This window comes from Sapajus apella, unplaced genomic scaffold (genome assembly GCF_009761245.1).
Source record: "Sapajus apella isolate SASKATOON/1434 unplaced genomic scaffold, GSC_monkey_1.0 scaffold36, whole genome shotgun sequence".
Classification (NCBI taxonomy): Eukaryota; Metazoa; Chordata; class Mammalia; order Primates; family Cebidae; genus Sapajus; species Sapajus apella.
Genome location: NW_022436976.1, coordinates 29,365,704 through 29,391,336, shown reverse-complemented (window position 1 = coordinate 29,391,336; position 25,633 = coordinate 29,365,704). Strand labels below are relative to the sequence as shown.

At 42.8% G+C, this 25,633-nt stretch overlaps 1 protein-coding gene across 1 annotated transcript in view; it reads right to left on the bottom strand.

The window, feature by feature from the left end:
• The window catches only part of PLPP3 (phospholipid phosphatase 3), an 87,146-nt gene that overhangs the window by 27,493 nt on the left and 34,020 nt on the right, over window positions 1-25,633 (bottom strand). Inside the window, exons 2-4 of the mRNA XM_032296862.1 lie at window positions 17,115-17,272; window positions 3,768-4,045; window positions 3,318-3,375 (exon numbers count right to left, since the gene is read on the bottom strand). Of these exons, the coding sequence (XP_032152753.1) occupies window positions 3,318-3,375; window positions 3,768-4,045; window positions 17,115-17,272 (494 nt within the window). The remainder of the gene's footprint in view (window positions 1-3,317; window positions 3,376-3,767; window positions 4,046-17,114; window positions 17,273-25,633) is intronic.

Below are 25,633 nucleotides of genomic sequence, written 5' to 3'. Positions count from 1 at the left end.
AGCATGTGTCTGTAGTCCCAGTTACTCAGGAGGCTGAGGCAGGAGAATTGCCTGAACCCAGGAGGCAGAGGTTGCAGTGAGCCGAGATCACACCACTGCACTCCAGCCTGGGCAACAGAGCGAGACTCTGTCTCAAAAAAGAAAAGTTTGTAAATCAGCCGAGCATGGAGGCTCACACCTGTAGTCCCAGCACTTTGGGAGGCCAAGGTGGGTGAATCACTTGAGCCCACGAGTTCAAAACCAGCGTGGCCAACATGGCAAAACCTCATCTCTATAAAAAAATACAAAAATTAGCTGGGTGTGATGGCATGTGCCTGTGGTCCCAGCTACTCAGGTGGCTGAGGTGGAAGGATCACCTGAGTCCAGGAGGCAGAGGTTGCAGTGAGCCAAGATCCACTGTGCTCCATCCTGGGTGACAGAGTGAGACGTTGTCGAAGAAGAACAAGAAGGAAAAGGAGAAGCAGCAGCAGAGTAGGAAGAAGAAGAAAGCTTTGCAGATCAAATGTTACAAGAGCTGGGATTTCTCTATAATATCACATAAGCATATGCCCCGGCAAAGGGTGCTGTACGCATTTTTTGGCCCTTATCCTCGCAGGTTGTTTTAGGGCAAGATAACCTTAGAGCTAAAAATAGGTGTGTATATATACCTTGCATGTGTGAGTTGTGAGTGTTGAATGTGTGTTTGTACAAGAGTTCTGAAGAGTGTATATGCACAGTGGGGTGGGAGGTGGGGGATATAACCATATGCTAAGGAGAGGATGGATTGATGGATTAAAGAGGCTCTCCTTCTCTTCTTTTTTAGACACAAGGTCTCCCTATGTTGTCCAGACTCCTCTCGAACTCCTGGCCTCAAGGGATCCTCTCACATTGGCCTCCAAAAGTGCTGAGATTACAGGCATGAGCCACCGTGCCCAGCCAAAGGAGGCTCTCCTCCCTCCCTCTCCCTTCCTTTCTCCTCTCCCTTTTCTCCTCCTTCCCTCTTCCAGCAATATGGAAGCACTACAACTTTTTCCTCCCTCTGTGTGATGCAAAGAAACCTTCATCAAAACACTTCTCACCCATCATCCTGATAGAGACCTCCAGCTGGTAAGGAGGTAACTGGAGTTGGGGGCAGGAGGGAGGGGATATCTCAACCATCAAAGCAAAGGAGACAGACGGTCTCCTTCAGGCAAAATTTAAGTTAGGGTTAAGAGTTAATATTCCTGAAGTTCATCCTGAAGAGGTCTGGTTTTTGTTTGTTTTTGTAGCGTAGTACAATGAAAAGAACACACAACAAAGCTAAAGTCTGGCCTGCAAATACCTTTTCTTTTCCTTTTTTTTTTTTTTTTTTTTTTTTTTTGAGACAGAGTCTTGCTCTGTCGCCAGGCACCAGGCTGCAGTGCAGTGGCACAATCTCGGCTCACTGCAACCTTCACCTCCTGAGTTCAAGCAATTCTCCTGCTTCAGCCTCCGGGTAGCTGGGACTACAGGCGCATGCCACCACACCCAGCTATTTTTTTTGTATTTTTAGTAGAGATGGGGCTCCACCATGTTGGCCAGGATGGTCTCGATCTCTTGACCTCTTGATCTGCCTGCCTCGGCCTCCCAAAGTGCAAATACCTTTTCTGTCCCTTACTGACAGTGGAACTGTTGTTACTGAACGTCTTAGATTCAAGTTGGAGAGGATAATCAAAACACACCTCATCAGGTCACTGAGAACCAAGAGTAAGTAGATATGGTACCAGGCACAGAGAAGGCACCCAAAGCATGTCAGCATCTTCACCTGTTGTACAGCTGTGAAGGCCACAGTGCACAATGCTGGCTTCAAAACAATCCAGTATTTTTCTCTTGGAATAAAATGAAGAGACATGAAAAAAACGAACACATACCCGGTTCCTCTAAGAACTTTTATAAAAACACCAAAATTACATTTATAAAATTGTTTCCAGCCCTGGGTAAAATATATACATGGAGCAGGAACCTAAGTACCTTTGCTGAATTTTCCTTTCTAAGAGCAAAACAAAAACAAAAAGATGAAGAATGGAGGGAAGTGCTATTCATGTACACGTAAAACTCATGTTTAATGTTGTCATAGGTTGGGGCCCATCTTTCAGCTCTGCATCCTTGGTAATGGGAAGCCAATGTTGGCTTAGTTTAGAGGCCTCTACACTTGGAAAGGATTGTGGAAAAAAACAAAACATAAATAAAACAACCTCTCTGTTGTTTTTCCCAGTTCCTAATTATCTTTTTAAATAGGTTGAAATAAAAATGTTCTTTTTCCAAACAGTTTGTGCTCCTCTGAGCTATGTCTGACCTCTCAGCACCTTCTCACTCTGAACTCCACCAAAGTGGCTGAAAGCAGGAAGTGCTTTGGCACACACAGACCTCATTCAAGGGGAGAGGAAAGGCAGGGAAGCCCACGTGTAACTGACAAAGAAAAACAGACCAGCCCTCTGTCTCTACGGCAGCTGGAGGCGAACAGGGCACTTCACCTGCATTGCCCAACAGCCTGCAGGAAGTCAGAGCAGACACGGCCATGAGAAGAGCAACATGGGAATCATCATGGTTCCACCACTGGCTGAAGGAACTTAAACATGCTGCTTATCCTCTCTGGTCCTTGGTCTGTGGATTTGAGAAATGGGGCATGGATTGTGTACTTCACAGTGTTGTTATGAAGTCATGCATTCTCACGGAGCAGAAGTATTTTGCAAAACTCAAAATTATTCTAAATACTTAGGTGATGATAATCCTTAAAGTCCTTCCTTCAGTAGAATACGAAGGACTGACATGGTGAACGTTTCAAAAATTTTACGAGAAGGCTTGGGCTTGAGCAACAGTCCTGGTGTTTACGTAAATTTTGGCAGTTCACTTTAATTCTCTGAGCCTTACTTACCAATTTTTTCCCACAATAGATTTTCCGAAAACGGTGCTGGCACCCTAAAATGTTATATTTAGGTTGGTGTAAGAGTAATTGTGGTTTTTGCCATTAAAGTAATGTAGTCCAGGGGTTTTTGTAATGGCAAAAACCTCAATTACTCTTGTACCAACCCAGCACACGTGGCTTTATCACTTTAAAATTTCAAAATGCATCCATCATGCTTATCAAGCAGCTATGGCAAATACTAGTTTTATTTGAAAAACGGGGGAAAAAACTGGAAAGTAAAATAACTTCTGCTAAAGCAGTGGCAGAGCTTAGATTCACACCTAACTTTTCTAACTAACCTTTTTTTCAAGGATTTCACAGTGATGTCATGCCCCTAACTCTTTTGAGGGCTATCATATCGGAAGGGATTGAAGCTGGGGGTGAGCACTGTTCAAATCAAAGGGTGGGTACTTACCACCAAATACAGCATGGTGTACATGGAGAAGGAGGCATGGCCAGAGAAGAAGGACTTCCTGCAAGAGCAAGAGAGGGCCATGAGAGGGCCATGTTCACATCCCCAATACACACTTGTCTGTCTGTCTTCCCTCCCTAGACTGTAACCTTTAGAGCAGGCACTATTCCCTTTTCATTTTTGCATCCCTGGTAGTGTTTTGGACCCATGCCTGGAGCATAGCAGGCACCCATGAATTCATGAATAAACAAAAGAATGAATGAATGGACTCATCAATGCTACTATCAGAAGTATTGATTTACATATCCATCTCAATCACCTGACTGTGAGTTCCTCAAGAATAGGAACTATGCCTTATTCACCCATCTAAACCAGAGCCCAGCTAGAAGTGCTCACTCAACTGCACTGTATCAAAGGGGTCCGCGCTCTGGCCATGGGGAGGTGGTGTCTCACCTGGCTTCCTGGACTTTGCTGTCATCCCCTCTGCATCTGTAGTTCTGAATGTAGCCTTCAGAGCAGTTGATCTGGCTGAAATCAGGGTTGCAGACACTCAAGAAGTGAGGACGCAGGCGTCCTATGGACACTTTGGCAATGTCTGTGAAAGACTGGCTGATGGCACAGCCAAAGAGGAAGCAGCCCACTTGCTTATAGAGTGCTGCCACGTAGGGGTTCTGAATTGTTGACCGCGACTTCTTCAGGTAATAGATCCGGTAGAATTCCCCCGTGATGATCTGAAAGGAACCCAATAGGGGAATTAGGTAGTATCAAGACTCATCATCAACACTGATGCCGTAAAGGATATTTAATGACATAGGAGAACATTCAGTATTTGCAAAGGAGTGTCCTAATTTTCTATTTATGAAATATACAGACACAAATATGAACAGAAGGAAAGATCAAAGTGCTAACATAGTTGGGTTTTTTAAGCCCAACATGACCATGTAATACCTTTGTAAAAATATACAACCAAATATATTTATATGTCTATGTGTGTGTGTATACACACACACACACACACACACACACACACACACACACACACATATATATATATATTTTTAAAGGGAGAGACAAATAAAAACTTAACCATATAAAAGAAATACTAAATGAAGAATCAAGGACAAAGTTAAGGGTAACTATGATGTCACAGGGTCTGAGCAAATCTCAGGATTCTGGGATTGGGGATAAAAGATCACCGAAAATGACCTGACTCTAGTAAGGGCCTCAGCCTTGTGTTGACATTGGCCATGGGGAGAGTTTCTATGTGAAGAGGTGAATACACCATGTTAAGTCCTGGGGAATCCGGATTCTGTCGCCAATCTGGTGTCCTTCAGCAATAATCTACACCCTCCAAGCTTCAGCCTCCCGCTCCATAAAAGAAGGGTGCTCACCTTTATAGTTAGTTGTTGGTTCAGATAGGATAACATTAATGGGAAATGACCTGGATCATAGAAAGTAGTGCTTTTATTTTGCTTTGTAGAAGCATAGTGTGGTGAATGGAACACCAGTCTATAAACTAAGAAACTTGCAGTACGATGCCCTTCAGTGTTTGTGAATTTCCTCCAGTCAGCCTGTGCTGTCTTCTCTGATCCTGATGATCCTTCTCAAATCATTCTTGATTTTCATACTGTATCTATGATATGATGCTTAGAGATTTATCACTACTAAAAACAATCCACCAAGTACTGGTTACCTACTATATACCGGACATTGCTTTTATATTCTTTATGTCATGAAATCCTGATGCTTAAGATAGCTATCTTGACATCATTTACATCAAGAATGGGTGACAGCTGATGCTCTGTAAGGAAAACAGCTATGATGTGTACAATCACATACCCTGCTGCCTTTGTCTTAACTCGACAGTCTAGCCACAGCTACTTCCTGGTTGTAACCACAGCCCAGTGACAGTGAGGGTCAGCTTATCACTCACCACAAAAGACTCTTCACACTTCCTCCCAGGACAGGATGATGAGCTATACTTGCCCTTTCAGAGGGCAGAGAGCATGTGCACAACCACAAGGGAAGCAATAGGCTGGCATATCCAGACACTCCTTTGCAAAGGCTCCCATTATTCTTTTATAGGAGAGGAAGACATGAGGTCTGATCAAGGTCCTGGAGGGCTCCAAAGTCTGGGGAAAGATGACCATGTAGGAAGGAAACACCAGCTGGGCTCAGGGACAAACAGGTGCAGCAGTAGGAACAGCTACAATCACCGCCAGCGTTGACACAGTGAACTCTGTGTTTGTAAATGCTTTATATGTAAGAGCTACATTTTGTTTTCCCAGATAATACTGAGTACAATTCCGTATTAGAGGAACATAGTCAAAGGCCACTGTAGCCAGCATCTTGGCATAGCCATTTCCTGAGAGAGCAAAACTAGTATGTGACCCTGCATAGATGCTCAAAGACTATCAATTGAAGGAACAAACGAATCAAAGGGAGCAGAACGGTAGTCGTCAGAGTTGCCTTCTTACAAAATTGGAAATATCCCCTAAACGTTACCGAGAACGCTTTGATAACCCGTTGCAGAGATTAAACTCTGAGAAGCCTGGCAATTCATTAATGAAAGAGACCATTATATTTAGAAGAAACTTAGGTCCAAATTAGCTCGCATCTAAAGATTAAACCCAGGTGCACTGACTCCCTGCCCAGCATTCTTTCCTACCATTCATGATCTAATTCCCCTTTTGAACCTGTGTATACATTTACCCTATGTAACCTCACAGGCAAACAAGTTCCAGATGTTTATTACCACAATCATGTTCTCTTACTCCATTTTATTCTTCCCTATTTATAAATTATATGAGACTTTATATGCAGGGGAAGAGCACTGAATTAGGAGTCAAATAGCTCAGGTTCAAGTCCCTACTTGTTTAGTGAATTTGGGATAAATTGTTTTCTCCATTTGCAAAATGAGGGCGCTAGATTCTGATTTATTACTTCATAACTGCAGTGACATTTTTCTCAAATCTCCTGGCCTATGTCCATCATCCACCACTAGCCTGCTAACCAAGCACAGGTAATAAGCAACAGCAGAGGAAAGTTACTTGCTCAGAGATGACACCACAAGCAGGGAGCAGAACCAAGGCCCCAGGCAAAATCTCTGACCGCGGATTGCTCCCCGGTTCCCTGAACCAGCCACTGCTACAGATTAAGGAACTGTTTCTAAGCAGGCGTGGCCTGAGGATCAGTCAACACAATTTCCTGTTTGATGCTGAGAACATGTGAGTTTCCACTGCAAATTAGTATCTCTTGCATGAATTTACTGATTAATCTCAGATGAGTCACCTTTCTGCTCCAGTCACACTAGGGAGAAGGGGTTTGATTCTTTTCAGCTCAATTATCCCATAATTCTAAAACTTCCATTTTTAGTGCCACACTTTTTTTTCTTTTTTTTTTTTTTTTTGAGACAGAGTCTTGCTCTGTCACCAGGCGCCAGGCTGGAGTGCAGTGGCACGATCTCGGCTCACTGCAACCTCCACCTCCCAGGTTCAAGCAATTCTCCTGTCTCGGCCTCCCAAGTAGCTGGGACTACAGATGTGTGCTACCACCCCCAGCTAATTTTTATATTTTAGTAGAGACGGGATTTCACTATGTTGGCCAGAATGGTCTCGATCTCTTGAGCTCGTGATCGGCCCACCTCGGCCTCCCAAAGTGCTGGGATTACAGCCGTGAGCCACCGCGCCCGGCCACACTCTTAAGAAAGTAAATTGCAAAGTAAAATGTTTCCTTCACTCATGAGAAGACAAGGAAATGAAAAGGACATTTTGCGGTACCTCAAATTCTTAATAACAATAACAGCAGCCATCTCTTACATTTATTTTGTACTGTAATTTCATTTAATCTTATCTGTGAAGAAGATATCCCATTCCACGGATGGAGATACTAAGACTCCGGAAGACAGTGACTTTTCTGAAGGATTTGAGGCTCGTAAGTGACAGAGTTGAGAGTGGAGCCCAGGTATTCTGACTCTTAAGTTCAAAGACCCACAGCAGACTACAGTGAGATAATTTCATTATTTCTATCATTATTAAAACCAATTTCCACTATAGAAGAGCAATTGCAGGTTTTTAAGGAGAGAGCCAGGCTGAAGCCATTTAGCAGACACATGACTCCAGGACCACATGGCTTCTGGGGCAGCCTTGACAGATTTTGGAGTTAATGAGCAACAAATTATGTATTTTCTCCATCCCCTTGTACAGAAGGGTCGGGGAGTCGACAACACAGCCATAAATCATCATTATGAACCAGCCGGACTTGGCTTCTTGTAATCCTAACCCTTAAAAGGCTATTTAATGAAATTTGGGCTGTGAAAGGGAGCCTGAATACCTCACCTCTACAGACGAGGCGAAGGCTTAAATTGTCCTCCGACACGTTACGCACCTAACTCTAGAGTCCTAGATTTACTGCTTTCGGACTTTATTCATTACTCACAATGTTTTTATTCCTGGGTAATAAAATAAATTATCCCCTCCCCCTCCCACTACAAAGGGTCTGTCCCCACTCCCAGACTCCTGCCCCCAGAGCCCTCATTTCTGCCTCAGTCAGCAAGGTTCTGATACGTAAATTGTACTGCTGAGAAAATGCCTTCAATGTTGATCCCTTTCTGAAACAGCAAGCAACAGATTCTGGGGGTGATGGCAGGCTGCCAGGCAAGCAGAGAATTCTCCCCTACCTGCCTTTTAAAGCACTTGGCACAGAATCTGGAAACTAATAAAATGGGAAAGCATGGCAATTAAGCTACAAGGGGACAGAAAGGGATCAGTCCTTCGGCTGCAGTTTGCAGAGAGGTTGGCTCCAGCTCCAAGACAGCTCCTCTTCCTGCCTTTTCTGGTGAAAAAGAGCTCAACTGTCCACATATTCACAAATATTTAACTGTTATGGAGAGGAAATATGAAGAAAAATTAGGACAGACTTTTGGAAAAGGATAGAGCATGAGGTGGTGAAAGAAGCAACAATGTGTAGCCAGAAAAACCTGAATCTTGCCTATTGCCTTAGGCATGTGACTTTACCTCTCTGGGCTTACAGTGTCCTCATCTATAAAATAAGGTTAATAATATCTACCTGGCAGGATTGTCAGGGAATTAGATAAGGTGATATGTCAATCACCTGGCACCTAGCCGGACAGACCTCCAAACGATAACTTTTTTCTCCCTCCGTTGGAGAAGGGGAAAACAAAAAACAAAACCACAACCACAAAAACATGTTTTGTAGGGAATATCTCTTCCAAGAGCTCCTTGGACGATATCATACCTAACCGAAGAGTTTAGAAGCACCACCCCTCCAGGGTAGGACCAGAAAATGTGTGTATGGATGACATTGTTTTTGATCATTTTATCTACTATGCCTTTTTTCTTTTTACACTTTTTTTTCCTTTCTTTTTTTTATATAGAGATGGGGTTTCACCATGTTGGCCAGGTTGGTCTCGAACTCCTGACCTCAGGTGATCCACCAGCCTCTGCCTCCTAAAGTGCTGGGATTACAGGCATGAGTCACCATGCCCAGCCTAGTATGTCTTTTTCAGCAGATCAAGACAGAAGCAAAGTCTAAACCCAAAGCATAAGGGACAACCCTACTCTACTGTTTTGTGTTATTTTTAACATTCCACTCTATTTATAAATAATCCCAAGAAAAGTAATATTTTTGCACAGCATCCTAACAATCTCTCTTTCAGGGACTGAGAACTCATCTTCCATCTCTGAGTACGAAGGACAAACTTTCCTATACTCTGATCTGCTTACATAATAATATTTGTTTAGTACTTAAAGCTTACAATGCACTTCCACATCCACTTTACTGTTTGCTTCTCACAACACCCTATGAATTACTGAATTATTACCAACACTTATGTAAATGAGTGTGCTGAAAGCCTGAAAGGGCAGTGAATCACTTGATAAAAATGAGACAGCAAGAAGACTATCACTGAGCTGGGACTTCCTCGTTCTAATTCCTGTGTTGTTCCCAATAGCATCAAGCTCACTTTCTCCTACAAGTCCTACTAGGCAATAGTATGTATGTCTCCAGAGAGACAGATGTTCACAGAACACCCAGTAAGGGCCTGTCATCTTGAAAGGCACGTGCACCTCACAGTTCCTGCTAAGCACAGAGGGTCAAGTTATTCTTCTACATCTCAGTTACATAAGTTAGTGAACTTCTTTCTGCCCAGAAAAGATTAATTCAACAAACCGTTGATGATGGAGAATCATGAAGGGAGAATCACATTTCTCACTTTAGTTCTCAGTCCCAAGGGAAGGAAAAATATAACGTATCTGGGTTCTGTTTCTAAGGATGTAGACAGATGTATGGCTGTATTTTCTCACGAGCTGATTGCTCCATCTATGGCAATAAAGTGCAGTTAACTAGAAATAGTTGATTGGAAATTTAATCTCTGATTCTTCTGTCACTTGGTTATCATCTTCAGCCTTTTTCAGGAGATCAGTGCCTCACTGTCTGGGAAAGGTAATGAAGACATAGAGGTAATGAAGACACCAGTGTAATTTCTGGGCTTTATGGGTAAATCAAAACTCCAATATCTAGAATAAAGACAGCAAAGAGGCCAGAGATGGGCTACAGAAGCTATTTATGGTTGAAATTAGCAGTGGCTGCCCTGTGCCCACAAGTCTCATGAAGAAGAGTGTCTGAGGCAAAAAGCATCATTATTTTCCCAAAAGTCAGGGCTTAGAGCCATGGGCCTCCTGAATACCCAGCTCTGCCAGTCCATGCAAGAATCTCCTGCCTGTTCTTTCTGCAGCACTGCCTACTGCAACCTCTTACTCTTTTTTAACCCTGAATTTCCTAGGCTTCCTTAATATCACACCACCATGCTTTTTGTTCCTATTTCTAAATGTATATCTCCTTCTTCTAGTGGTTCTACATCTGGCTTCTACCCAATAAATGTGGGTCTTTTCTAGGATTGTGATCCTGGCTTTCTGCTGTGATCTCAGCTGCTTCAATAGCTTCAATTATTACCTCTATGAAGATGACCTTCGAAGGGCATCTCTCTCTCTAGCTTTATCTTACCCCTTTCCCCTAATTGACCGAATTCCAATCTTCTGCTAACTCTCCCAACTCGAGATGTTATTAGCATGTCAAATTAACCAAGTCCTAAGGTCACACCCATTCCCACTCCTGTCCCAAATATCACTTCTCTTCCCTCTTAGACTCCTTCCTCTCCCTTATCCCATTGTCCATCCAACTTCGGCAAGTTCTCTCGCATCTATCTTTTTCTATTTCCCTTTCATTGCCACCACCGTGGTTCAGGTGTCATCCTTACCTTGGTTACAGAATTGACCAAGCTCACTTAAAATACTCTCATCAACCTCTAGCCAATTAACTGGAGTAAAAATTCCTCAGCATTTAGGGATCTTCACGATCTTGCCACAGTCTTCTTTTCCTACTGTAGCCTCGTCTACCTTATATTCCGTTCATCCAGCCAAACAGGTCTGCTCCACCTTTCCTGAAAACACTTCGTTGTTTTGAAGTCTCTAAAATTGCTGAAGCAACTCCTTCTGCCTAGAGGGTCAGTCTCTCGGATGAAAATCTCACTCATCCCTTAAAGTAGAGCTGAAGTGCCAACCAGTGCGTTGGGTTAGAGTTTGGCTCTTTGACTTAAGAGTCTTGTACAACTGAGCTCTCTGATTTCACCTATAAAAATGAAGATGTTGACAAAACCAAAAGCAGGGTTGTTGTGAAAATTATATGGGATGAGCGCTCTGTGAATGATGATGATGACGAAGCCTTGGCATAAGCCTCAGCCTTTAGTGCTCTTCCTCTGAACTCTTCAGACCTCTGACAATCTGCAGCATTTGACACGTTTTGTCCTGGATGCCCTGACTCTCTTCCTATTCTCAGACTAATGCTTTCTTTTCCTCAAGGGTCTAATCCTGTAGTCAGTCTTGTACTTGCCTTGAATTCCCTTTAGACCATTAAGATCCAAGAGCAAGATTTGTATCTTACACATCACCTTATAGGCCAAGGTGCCTATCACAAAAGCCTGCTTGTTGTAAGGGAGGTATCACCCAGCACCTTCCGACACACAGCATGTGATCACCATCATACAAACGACTGATGCACACTGTCAATCTTAGGCAGTCATCTTTGGAAGAAGATGTTTTGTCTTCTTCCAAACATTTAGCTCTCCAAGCCCAGTAACTAAAAGCTTTTATAGCTAACTAAATAAAGAGCATGCTCCATAGCACAGGCCAGAGAGGGCCTTCATTAGCGTCTGTTAAAGCACTTAGGCTTGAAAGCCAAACAGACCTAGGTTTTAATTCCTGATCCCTCATTCACTAAGCAGAGTAACCTCAGGCTAGTCACTTCACCCTTATAAGCCTCAATGTCCTCCCTCATTTGTCAAATGCAGTAAATAATACCAATCTCACATAGCTGTTGAAGAGGATTTAAGATAAGACGTGAGTTTCTGGTCCATTAAATAGCTCATACATGTTATTTGATTCCCCGCCCCATCCTCAACACACCCTGCCCCTTACAGAAAGTATTTCTCGAGCTCCTAAGCATTATCACTTCAAATGGAGAATATCATCACCTTCATATTAGATACATTTTTCAAATAGTCATGAATCCCTAAAAGCTATACCTAACTAAGGAAGAATTCCTGCTGTTCTCACTTCTTCCAGGACATGAGAGTGAGTGCAGGTGGTGGAGAAAGGGAACAAATGATAATTTAGTGCAATCTCCGTGCCTGTGTTTGTTAAATCACAAATAGATTCCCCCTCCCTGTTCCCCCAGGGATAAGAAGGTCTCAAAAGAACTCTGTAGCCATCTGATCAGAGGACAACACAGTTGAAGGATTAATGTGGCCTCTCTCTGTTGGTGGTCTTGGTAATTGCACAGATGTAGCGGATTGTAAACTGGGGGACTGGGTCTCCCACTAACGCACCACTGGGCCAGCACAACTGCACTTTTTTCAGAGTTGAAAACTCGACTAGCCTTTAATGAGGAGGCAATGTTGGGGAACCTTGTTTTCTTGGCAGGGCTCTTGTAGATAAAGGGAGATGGAGGGGTGGGGAGGAACTAATGAAGTCCAGATGTGGGCAAACTGAAGCCTGATACTGAATAAACAAGTCTTGCAGGTACTAAGCTCTTCTTCTTGTCTCTCCAGCAAGAAATGTGCGTGTGGTACAGAGCATGTTCCCATGTGCCTCCTGGTGCATAGTTGAGATTTTAAAGAAGAAAACAGGACATTTTTCTCTGCTCCATGAATCATCTGATATCTTTTGGCCTAATGCTTTTGGTTTTCTGCCCCCAGTTTATGGCCTTTTCAGTGGTTTTTCACAAACATATATTGAGCACCAAGGTCTATGTCTAACATTAGCAATACCAAATCAAGTCAGATCTAACTCTCCCCTGTGCAGCCAACAGGGTAGCCAAGAAATAGACAAGTAAACAGACGTGGTAATCAGCCAGTGACTACAGCCACAGAGGTGGACCCAGAGTTCCCTCTGACCTTTGGAAGGTAGGGGAGGAGACAGCTGAGGAATGCTTCCTGGAGAAAGTACCTACCATGTGCCCAGAGGAAAAGACCTGGCCTCTCTGTCTTCAGCAACCTATTGTATAGCTCTTTTTTTTTTTTTTTTTTTTTTGAGGCAGGGTCTCGCCCTGTCACCTAGGCTGGAGTGCAGTGGTGCGATCTTGGCTCACTGCAACATCTGCCTCCTGGATTCAAGCGATTCTTCTGCCTCAGCCTCCCAAGTAGCTGGGACTACAGGTGCGTACCATCACACCCCGCTAATTTTTATATTTTTAGTAGAAATGGGGTTTCACCATGTTGACCAGGCAGGTCTTGGACTCCTGACCTCAAGTGATCTACCTGCCTCTGCCTCCCTGAGTGCTGGGATTACAGGTGTGAGCCACCATGCCCAGCCTAAGACAGTATGTATTAAAGGTGTTACTTGCCTGCTCGAGATGGGGCAGTTGCTAAGTTTCATGATAAGAGACACAAGCAGCTGGTTGGGCTGAGGTTCACCACTGTGTCCCCAGCACCCAACACATCAGAGGCACTTGATAAGTAATTATGCAAGGAAGGTAGGCTGCAGGAGACAGCAACAAGATTCAGAGAACTCAGGGTCTGGCCATGCCACCACTTAGTTATGAGTCACTTGATACCCTTGAACCCCAGTTGACTTAGCTGTAAGAATCCACCTCCCATGATTACTACCACACACAAAGAAGAGTGTGCACATAAAAGCCACACTGTAAACTGTACAACACTGCAGAAATATGAAAGATGATTCATTCTCATCACATACATCATATCACGTGATTTGACAACCGAAACAAGCCTATAGCATTTGTGAACTATTGTGACCAATTTATAGAAAGGGAAAGTATAGCTCCAAGGGGTTCAATGGCTCTTCTGTGGGTGAAGGGCAAGTCACAGAATGTGTAAGCCGGGAAGTTGGGACATGAACCTAAGTCAAATGATACCAAAGTTTGATTTTTTTTCTCTAGCTAGGAATATTGTTACAGAAGTCAGATTCAAGCAGGGTAGCAGTTTTACGGCTAGGGAGAGAAGGGGATTCACCCATGACTCAACCATGCATCAATTCCTAGATTTTTTTTTTTTTTTAGATGAAATCTCACTCTGTCACCCAGGCTGTAGTGCAGTGGCACAATCTCAGCTCACTGCAACCTTTGCCTCTCAGGTTCAAGCAACTCTTCTGCCTCAGCCTCCCGAGTAGCTGGGACTACAAGCGCACCCCACCATGCCAGCTAATTTTTGTATTTTTAGTAGAGATGGGGTTTTGGCCAGACTGGTCTCGAACTCCTGACTCCATGATCCACCCACCTCAGCCTCCTGAAGTGCTGGGATTACAAGCATGAGCCACTGCACCTGGCCCAATTCCTAGATATTAAGAATCTGTATAAACCCCTTTTAGGGTCTGAGCAAAGCAAGCGCTGAGCCCATGTGTATTTAAAATGAATACTTAGCATTGCTTCCAATTTTAAATCTTTGCCCATGATACTCTTTGTAATAGAGTGCAAGACAAAATTGAGAGATAGGAGATGATATTTTACTGTTTGCTCCTAGTCTTATTGCTGCTAGAGCCATTAAGCCTTTGCAAGGCAGGGATAGGAACCGTTGCTTTGCAGATTTGGAAGGAATTCCTATTATGCTATAATTCCAGAATCTGAGATACATCTGAAAAAGAGGTCAACACGACTAGGTTTTTCCATATCTCCTGCCATTGAAAGGTGTCTGCTTTCTCCATAACGCCTGATGATTTGCATCCCTAAACCACACTGGTCTACTCCGCTGCCATTCCATTCCTTTGTTGTGCAGGTCATCCAAATGGAAGCAGGGGCATCCAAATCAGTCACGGCCTCTCTTGCTGTTTTAAACAAACCTGACATTCAGCAGGAGAAGGTTCAAGATAGTAAGCAGCAGGATGATGGGTCAACTTCAAACTCTGGGGCCCTCCACCGTCCACAACTGTCACTCCTGCCCTCTCATCAGAACGGGGATCTGGATGGGGCCAGCTGAGAAAGTGGGATATGTGTCATCGTCATTGTTACTGTTGTTATATTCTCTAGCTATTCCGGAACTGAGCATAAAAAAGTAATTTATTTCCTCTGCCTCTGAGGTCTTTGGTTTTACCTTTTTCTGTGAGTACCCTTGGTAGTTATGACAGGTAAGCAGGTTAGTAGGCTTCATTAGGAGCCCCCAATTCACATGTGCCTCCAGCTGAAATGCAAGAGCAATTGGACCAAGAGGTAAAAAAGTCCTATTGCAAAGAGGAGCACAAGTCAAGAGACCTGGGTTCTAATTAAATAACTGCAAGAAAAGAGTGGGAGAGGTGTAGCTAAGGCTGGGGTTCCTTTCCTGACTATATTTTTGCCACATATAATGTCTGGCTGTCACTTCACCATTTTTTGACCCTGTTTACTACCTTAAAATAAAAACGGCTAACATTTACTGGGCATACCATAGGTATCAGGCATTGAGTTACTTCATATACATTAGCTCATTCAATTCTCAAAACCTCAGTAAGTAGACATACTATCTCCATGTAACAGATGCATTTCCTGAGGCGCCATGAGGTTCATTTGCCACATGGTCCACAGCAGAGGGGTTCAGGTCTGAACCAGAGCACATGTCTTTAACCCTGTGCTAAACTGAAGACCGTAAGAATACCTAGCTCTTGGGGTTTCTTCAAGGGTGAAATGCATCCACATTGTTCATGTGTCTCTCTCATACACAGTAGCACTGGACAAGAGATAACAATTATTGCAGTAATTTCTTTGCTTATGTTTCTCTGGAGCTATAGGAAAGCACCATATAACCCATTTTGCTGCCATCGTATGGGTTGGTATGCAATATAGTTGCTCATTGCATAACAAAGCCACAGCACATGACTGTCTCAAGAAAACCTGGGAGGTCAGAAAGCACAGTAATTAAAACATCAACATGACACAAGGAAAGGGGCAAGAAGTTCTCAAAAGCACATTTTTCTGAAAAATGCTGGCATCCCTTAAGGAGAAAGGATTGGCCTTGGCAAGCGGCAAGCAAAGAGCTGCTGACTTGAAGCTTTGCTTGAGGAAGGAAGGATGTGAGGAGACATCTAAACTCCAAAGAAGCTACTTTAGCATTTTCCTTTGCCCATCCTGGGGCCAGGTCAGAAAACCAGAACCACTCCCAACTAAAGACTCTGCATGGTCCAGTGAGCCCACTGCTGCAAAGTGCAATTCGAGGCATTATGGCATTCATTTGATTCCTACAGCGATCCCCGAGGGAATCCAAACAGCTATCTCATTTTACAGATGACGAAAATGAGGGTTAGAGAAATCAATGATCCACCTAATTCACATAGCTAGGAGAGACTCTCACAAGGGTCTCTTTCCACTGCCCTGTACCTTGGAGCAGCCCACTAGGCAAGCTGGGAGTAATGCCACAGAGAGTGACAAGCATGTGACATTCCTGTCCCTGTGCTTTTCTTATCTCACTGCACTCTTGGGTATAGTGGGTTCCTTTGAAGCATTCAATGAACTGATCCTCCAACTTTCAAAAACACCTGTTCAAACCTCAGTACGTGATACTGTGCAATTTATTTGCCTGCCATGACAAACACCTTTTTCAGGGAAAGCCATTCTTCCTAGAGAACTCAAGCCCACAACTGTCAATTTGGAGCACATAGGAAAACTAGACCTTTCATTTTTCAGTTTCTGAACACAAAGATCCTTAGTCCACCTTTAAGAAACTACTACAGTTGCCAAATGGACTGTTTTTCTTTTAAAGGTTGGAAAGAATTCTACTAGCCTCCCTTCCCCCTCCCCAAATTCAAGCTGTTGATTGTGTGCCTGGTTTACGATGTTATTAAAAAACAAAGAGGGGTCTCAAAGTTTACAACCAACCTCCAGAGTGGGCAAGTCAAAAGAAAACTACATGAAATGTGGTACATGTGACATCAGCAGCTTACATTTGATCCAGAGTAGGCAAGATAAGCTAACTGCCTATCCCCTTGAGCAGTTCATCTAGATAGATTAGCCATCCTGAACTGTAAGTCTGAGAGTTGGAAAGGGGGCTTTGAAATCAGCCAGGCACAGGCTGAACCCAAATTTTTTGTAGCTGTAGACTTTGGGCATGTCATTTAAGTCTCCCGTTTGTACAATGGTGAAATACATCCACAATAGCACTTATATCTTCCTTCTTGGCTAAATACAGGCCAGAGAAAGTTGGCTTCTACTTTTTATAAGTCCCTGTTGGCTCGGACATTCTATAATATGGCAACACAGGAAGAAGTCAGACAGGATCCACCATAGCAGAGTCCAGACACTTACCGCGAGGATGGCAATGACGATCCCCACGGCGCAGAGCACAGCGTCATTTATTGTCTCACCAGTTTTCAGTGGGTACTTGATGCTCTCATCATTGCAGTAAAACCCTCGGTGGTAAGGCTTGATGGTGCTTGTCTCGATAATGAGGAAGGGGAGGCCCGCTGGTCCAGGTAGAACCACGGCATATACCAGGAAAAAAAAAAAAGGAAAGGGGGAAACATCAATGCAAGAAAACCAAAGAGGAACCCCAAACAAAGACCACCCCAAATAACACTGAGTAATAATCATTTCTTCCATTTGTAGAGATCTACAGCCTATAGAGAGCTTTTACCATGCACATCCCACTCCTCCTTTCCACACCCCTATGAGGAGAGAGTCATTATCCTCTTCTCTTGCCCAAGAGCTCAGAGGTAGGCAGTGAAAGAGCCAGAGCAGGGGTTTTCCCACTGTTCTACAATACCCTGCTAAAAATTAAAGCCCTAATCGTAACAGTTACTAATGTAGCCCCAAATCAAATGATACCCCTTTATGCCTCCGAGGGCATTCGTTTCTTAGCTCTTAACTATTTCCCCTTTGAGAAGTTCACAAAGGCCATGCTGGCTGGGGTAGTGAAGGCCTTGGAGTCAAAAAGCCTGGATGTGAAGCCCAGATGCACCACTTCCTAGTGATGTGAACCCTGGTTCCCACTCCATCTTCCTGGGCCCTGGTTTTTTCCCACAGTAAAATGAGCTGTGGTGATGACTAACGGAGATCAACGCACACACAACCTCTAGCACAGTGCCTGGCGCATAGTAGCTGTTTCATGAGTGTCATTTTCCAGATTTTTCTTTCACTGTTCAGAGAGCTACCAATAAGAGTGAGCAGAGCTGAGCTTGGCCCTGCTGCCTGCAGACTTGTATAGGGGGCCCAGGGCACCCAGGAGCACCAAGTGGCTCTTGCAGCTGCGTTATCAGTGGTCAGCTCAGATCCTGTTCTCTCAAAGGTCATGGCAAATGGATCCCACCACCTGCCAAGAAAAGTCCCTCAAAACCTTGACTCAGAAAGCAAAGGCCCATGATAACTCTTGTTTGGATGCTACAAGAGCCTCCTAATCAGTCTCACGGCCCCCACTGCCTCCTATATATAGCCGCCAGTTTGCTTCCTGAGGAGCTTGGACCATGAGCATGTCACAGCCTTGCTAAAGCCTCTTCCATGGCTCCCCATGACACAGGGTAAAATAAAGTCTCTAAATATGACCTTAGGCGTTCCCATGACCTGGACATCTCTCTAGCTTCGTGTTCTGCTACTCCTTTTCAGTAAGTCTCCAAGAAACCAGTGCACAGCGACTGTGGGTTCATGCTATTCTTTTAGACCAAAATACTTCTTCCTCCCAAACTACTCAGCTGCAATATCAAGCTCCAATGCCACTTTCCAAAGTTAAAGGACTAGCTCTTCTACAATCTTGGAATTAGGGAAGATGACAAAAAAAACACAGTGGCCTTTCAGCTGGAACTGCCGTCTTTTAGTAATTCGCCAAAATGATGAACACAAAGAGAAAAAGGAGAGGTACCTGATAGATGTTCTCTAGGCCTTTTAGAAATCATGCAGTAGTTTTTTTGGCCATGTATATGCGAATCTATGAGAAAGGTGATATTGCAGACATCTAAGGGAATGGGTACTGTTCAAAAAAGAATGCCCACAAGTGTTACCATGGCGAAACTGGAGGAGTCTACAGTGTTCCTCAGTATGCTGTTGGCATTGCCGTAAACAAACAAGTTAAGGGCAAGACTCTTGCCAAGAGACGTAATGTGCGTATTGAGCACATTAAGCACTCCAAGAGTTGAGATAGCTTCCTGAAACACATGAAGGAAAATGATCAGAAAAAGAAAGACGCCAAAGAGAAAGGAACCTGCGTTCAACTGAAGCAACAACCTGCTCCACCCAGAGAAGAACACTTTGTAAGAAGGAGCCTCAGCTGCTGGAACCTATTCCCTATGAATTCAGGGCATAGTAGGTGTTAAAAAAAAAAATAAATAAAAGATTTCTGGACTGTAAAACACACACACACAATGGATAATAACAGCCATTATTGAATGCACACTCACAATGTTACTGTATATCCATTTTTGCACTGAAGCATTACTTAAGCCCCATCACCCATCTTCAAGTGGAGGGAACAGAGACTCAGAGAGAATGCTGAGCTCATTCAGGGTAGCTGAGTCCACCTCCAAATGCTTAAATCCCTAATTTAACTTTGCAAATTAATTTCATCCAAATGTGAAGTTCATTAGCTGAAAAATCTCAAGATAAACCGTGGTTTAAAAGGTAAAATCCCACTTTTTAATGCTTTTCAAAAAGAATTAAATTCATGGCATATTGCTTGAAGTCCCAGACTACCTCTTAAAAAAAAAAAAACATGAACTCCGCAATTTTTCAATTACTCTGGTCCAGACTGGCAGTGACAAAAATGCTCACTTTCTAAAAAGTGTGTTTATGTATCACTGTGCATACACACATGGATTTATTTGGTTTTATTCTTTGGATTTATTTGAATTCTATGGCTATTTATTTTGTGACCCATAACTGCTTCCTGTTAGAACAACAATTTACTTTATCAAATTCATAGTGGTGCTTTGAAAAGAAAGAACAGCAACACACCGCAGTATTGTGCCTGACCTTCTCAAAGTAAACACAGAGGGGCCCTGACAGGCAATAGCCATTAGGTTTTAAAACTGTGTCTCTACAATGGAGAGAGGGGGCAGGGAAAGGCAGTGGATAAACGTTCTGGCTTAGAAACAATCTTTAGGGGTGACGGGCCTGGGAGAGATCTCATATGGTCCCGAACCATCTTCATGCCACTGCCTAAACATTTTGAAAAGCAACCAAGTTGGCTATGAAAAGTAGCTGAGAAGCCAGCAGTATGATATTATTAATAGTCTGCTTTTAAAGTTCCACATATTGAGATTTAAAAGTTGAGCTGCAGTCTCTCTGGTGCCTGGGAGCCAAAGTGTTGCTAATAAACTCAGGAAGGGAACAGATCCCAAGTTCCTTACATTTGCACTCCATTCTTAGGCCTCCAGCATCTATTTTTAATAGTGTTCACATGATAGGCCTGTAAAACATATGTTTCTATGGACAATAAAACACATATAAAAGAGCTTTGGAATTAGACAGAGCTGGGTTAATGATCTTGACGCTGCTCCCTACTACTTGAGTAAGTTATTTCACATCTCCAAAACTCATTTTCTTATCTGTTTAATGGGAAGAATGAAATCTAACTTCAGGATGGTTGGGATTATATAATAAATTAAAACATTCATTCATTCATTCATTCACACATATTTATTGAGTCTTAACTGGATATATTAAGTTACAAGGAATACAAAGATGACCTAGACCCTGCCCTCAAGAAGCTTACAATCCAGTAGGGGAAGACACATATCATCAAAATCAGTCTAGAAGAAAGTCAAGGCAACAGCACTGAGTAATGTCAGCATAGAGTCTGGAGCACACTGTGGACACTCAACGAATGTTAAAAAGAGAAGGGAAAAAAAGCCTCACACAGAAGGCAAGCGAAGAAAAATCTGTCTGGTCAGTCCTTTGCCATCTTTTAAACTGAGAACAGTCCAAATCCTTTTTCCTCTTTCTTTGCCTATGGCTTGGGGAGGGTTTCCGGCTCTGATTATGTGGATGAAGACCACAAACAGACAAGAAGTTGGAGCTGAATATGTTCTGTTTATTTTCTTGAAAGGCATGGAGATGGCATTTACAAAACCCAATGGCTTTTTTTGTCTCCCCTAAAAACTTGTGGTATTATTGAGGGTGATGCCAGTCAAATCTTGATTTTGATCCAGGAAGAAAGTAATCACAGATTTCCTTCAGTTGATGGAAAAGCATAAACATGCCCCCCAGCTAGGCAGCTAGTCCTTAAGAGGTGTAACACTGGGCCTTACCCTTCCAGGACACAAAGAGGCAGTTCTTCTCCAACAAACTTTATTTCCAATACCGTCACTATCTTTATTACCAACCACTATAGTCCCTTATCACTTCATTTCGAGAAATTTCCCAGTGCTAGACACTGAGATTCTAGAAGTGAATACATCATAGTACCTGCGAGAAGTTCACAGTGTTGTAAGACAGGCAAAAAAGCAGGAACACTGAATTATTTCTAATGTGATGACTGACATATGCATGGAGTATACTAGGGACACAAAGACCATCCTTCTGGAGTCATTTAAAGTGTCCAACAGAAGGTAGGAGAATTCTGTTAACCCTTATGTGAATAGAAGGGGTTTCTAGAGTCCACAGGCTAAGTATAATCATAAAAAAATCAGTGTAGTTTAGGGATTTTAATACTGGCAGTCACAAAACTTATGGCTACTAAAGAAATATAATTTTGAAGTTTGCTACAGAGCTAAAAGAGATGAAGGGAATGAAGGGAAGGAAGGAAGGGGGAAATAGCACAGAGAATAATAATAATAGGTAACATTTACTAAACAGTTCTTATGTGCCCAAACTGTCTTGAAGATCCCCACATAAACTATTGTAGACTGACAAACCTGGCTGCCTATCATGATCTAGGCACTGACTGGGCTACTGAAATGAAGGAGGCCAAGTTTCAATCTTCAAGTGGCCCAAAGGCTAATCGGATAAACAGTCATAAAAACTAATACATTAAGCCACCCTAAGGTTCAAAGAGATTAAAGTGACTTACCAGTCACTCTACAAGTAAGTTATGGAACTGAACAGTTTTCAAATGATCTGACTCTTGATTTTGGGTGCTTTCCATAAAGCAAGTGCATCATTCTGCAGAGAAGGAATCATCTATGAATATTAGTAAATGAATTGAAGCTCAGCAAGCCTCATGGCCTTGGATGAAAAAGACACTGTTCAGAACAATCAAGGCAACGGCACTGGCTCATGTTCACAGAACATTCTCCGTGTATCACACATGTGCTAGGTAACGAATTTCATCAAACTCTGAAGGCAATAGCCTGGAGTTTAAATTTATCCGTAATAAAACAAGCATTGCGAAACTTTTGCAAACCATGACCCCCCCAAACAAAAATCTGGTGAGTGCAGACCCAGACCCAGACCCAAGCATTTCTCCTTCCTTTAATCAAGGATCAATTAACTTCCTATACCTCTGGGGATTTCTTGGGGTGTGTAGGTTGCAGAGGAGGCGAAATACGAACTCACTGACAAACACTTAATGGGCATAAAATCAAAGCATGAAGAAAGGCCCCTGTGTTGCATTCAGACCTTTGAAACTTCTCTGGCTTTGAAAAACTAACACTGGGGCAGGTTGGGTGGTTTGGGGGTGGAGTGTAGAAAAACACAGACTAAGTTTTCATGGCCCACCCATTGATAAACTCATGTGGGAAGTGTTACCCAAGTGACCTGGCCCCAAAGCCCTTCTCCCTGCAGCCACAGATCACCTTTGCACAAAATTAAACACAGCCTCTTTCTCACAAAGTGCTTTTTAGAAAGCCCTTGGTGAGAGTAAGAAGAGAATGAGGGGAAAGGTGAAGAAGGAATCTCTGCAGTTTTGCCTGACTGAAACCAGAGCACCAGGAAGGGTCTTTTATGTCTCCTACACACCAAGTCCTTCATGTCCTTTTCCAGAATTGTTCAATTTTCCACTCAAATCGATCTGCAGTCATTATAAAATAAGTGAAGTCCAGGATCTGCCAGAATAATAATTAAACTAACATCTGCAGAAAGCCTACATATCTAACCACAAAATAATACTGGTTGCACAAAAGTAGGCATCTGATATAACGTAATTGCTCAAATTGGGCAGCTATTAGAGCTCTGTAACAAGGCCAGCTGTGGTGGCTCATTTCTGTAATCCTAGCCCTTTGGGAGGCCAAGGTGGGTGCATTGCTTGGCCTCAAAAGTTCGAGACCAACCTTGGCAACATGATGAAATTCCATCTCTACCAAAAAAACAAAAATTAGCCAAGTGTGATGGTACATGCCTGTAGTTCTACTACCCAGGAGGCTGAGGTAAGAGGATGACTTCAGCCCGGAAGATGGAGGTTTCAGTGAGCCAAGATTGCACCACTGCACTCCAGCCCGGGTGATAGAGCCAGAGCTTGTCTAGAAAAAATAAAATAAAAAGAACTCTGTGACAAAAAGTTTATACATCTTACCTACAGTATAGGGTTATGAGTAGGTACCGGTCTACCCATCTTACAAATGGAAAAACTGAGGATCAGAAATGTTCATCAATTCACCTAAAACGCAGAGTCAGCAATGGTCCCAATTTGGACCAGCTATTCAAAATACAGGCTGAAGACCCTGGACCTTGAAGAAGTTTATAGTTTAAGAATTAATTAATTTAATCTCCACATTAGTTATGAAAAGTTGTGGGTTATTATTTTCATTTATGCCCAAGAGAGAACCGAGGCCAGAAGTTTTATAACTTGTCCTGGTTGGCAAGTGAGTAAATTGGTCACTGGGTTTTGAACCCACGTCTGTCTGTCTTTTGGCTCATAGTTTTCTACTCTATGACCTGACCCTCCCTTTCTTTACAAACATATTCCCTGTTAAAATATCACTCACTGAGTTTTTTAAATCACTTAAGGCCAGAATGGTCAACACGACTATTACTTAGAGGCTCAAAATACAAATATTTGTGTTGCTTGTAAGTGACAGGCCTTCTTTTTAAAGTAATTAATTGCTACTGGTCTTAGAAGTGTGCAAACTTTCTTTGGTTTACGATATTTGTCCAGATTTTTAGACTGGACACAATCCAGATGAGACAAAACCAAGTTTACTATGAAGGCATTTTTCTACCTTTGAAACAGGCTGCCACGAAAAACACTTGCTGTTGGCTGGTGTGAACACGCAATATTCTGGGTCTAGAGGTCTTCTTGGCAATTGCTCATTCTTCAGTACTGGAAAGTTCAGGCCCTTTCTCCACAAAAAGAAGACGGTTGGAACCAAAAGCAACTATATGGTAGAAATGAAGAAACCAGTGGTAGATCTAGGCCTAGTGCTTGGGTTTCCTGATCCCAAGTTAAGGTCTTTAGTCCAATTCAACAAACAAGTATGGATCTTTCCTAGGTATCTGGTACTGTGTTTGCTGCTGGCGAAAACAAAGGTGAGCAAAATACTGCAGTGCTTTTGAGTTCCCTGCCTTATGAAATTCTCAGTTTCCATCACAAAGAGAAACCTGTTTTAGTTTAACCATGGGTGTTAAAAAGACCTTTGGATGTCCTTTCTTATTTGAAGGTGCTCAGTGAAAACAGTTTATTTAAAAAAAAAAATTAATATCAGCCTCCTTAAAACCCCCAGCTCTGGCTGTTTTGGCCTTTTCAGTTGGATTTTTAAAGGGTTGCCACATTCATCTGCAAATAAAACAAACTGACCAGCAACTCATGGTTCACATCTTTAATTGGAAGAGCTCCAAACCTCTTTTGTCATCATTATATACTTCTCAAATGAGGTGTTTTATTTCTAGTAAAACACAACTACCAGAGCCAACAGGACTCATAATCCTTCTATCCCAGGTAAAGCTGAGTCACTTCCCAAGACCTCCTTCCTTTTGATCTCTCTTTAAGTAAGAATGAGAGTAAATACACATTTATTGGGCACCCACTATATGCCAGGAGCTTTGGACATATCAATTGATTTAATTCTCAAAACAATTTTCTAAATTAATTATTAGGATATACACAAGAAGACCCAGGGTCAGGGAGATTGCAATTTGTCTCAGTAACCACTCTGCGGATTAGAGGCATAAACAGGATATGTAATAGAACTGTCTGACTCTAGAATTCATTCAGAGAGGGGACCAGTTAGCCTTTATCGCTAAGTACACATGAACTAATGTCTATGCGCATATTAGCAACCTAGAAAGTCAGTTACGAAGCTCTTGAAAGTGTATGCTGGCCGTGGACAAGGGCAGAAACCAAGGTTCCTCTTTAGGTGTTAAAATGGAACCATACAGATCCAGCCACTCTCTCTCTGCCTCGTAAGTCTCCCTTATGACCCAAAGGCATTCATTTGCAACATGGCTGCCCAGAGTTAAGACACAGCAGTAAGTCCCATTCCATGCAAAGTATTTCTGAGCTCTTACGTAAATCATCACATTTGATCTTCCTAACAACTCCATGAAGTAATGTCTTTAACATCTGAATTAAAAAACCACTGGCAAACTCCTGTTTATCCTTCAAGACTTAAATATCTCTCCTACACAGGATTTACTTAGCCATGTAACCCACTCTAACAGGATTAATTGCTTCTTTCTTTTTTCCAATTTAATCACGAGGCAGGCAGACAAGATTTCATATCCCACTCTATCAACTATCATGCTTGCTACATGACCTTAGGCAAACCAGTTTAACTCTCTGAACTTCATTTTTTTTTTTTTTTTTTTTTTTTTGAGACGGAGTTTCGCTCTTGTTACCCAGGCTGGAGTGCAATGGCGCAACCTCGGCTCACCGCAACCTCTGCCTCCTGGGTTCAGGCAATTCTCCTGCCTCAGCCTCCTGAGTAGCTGGGATTACAGGCACGCACCACCATGCCCAGCTAAAT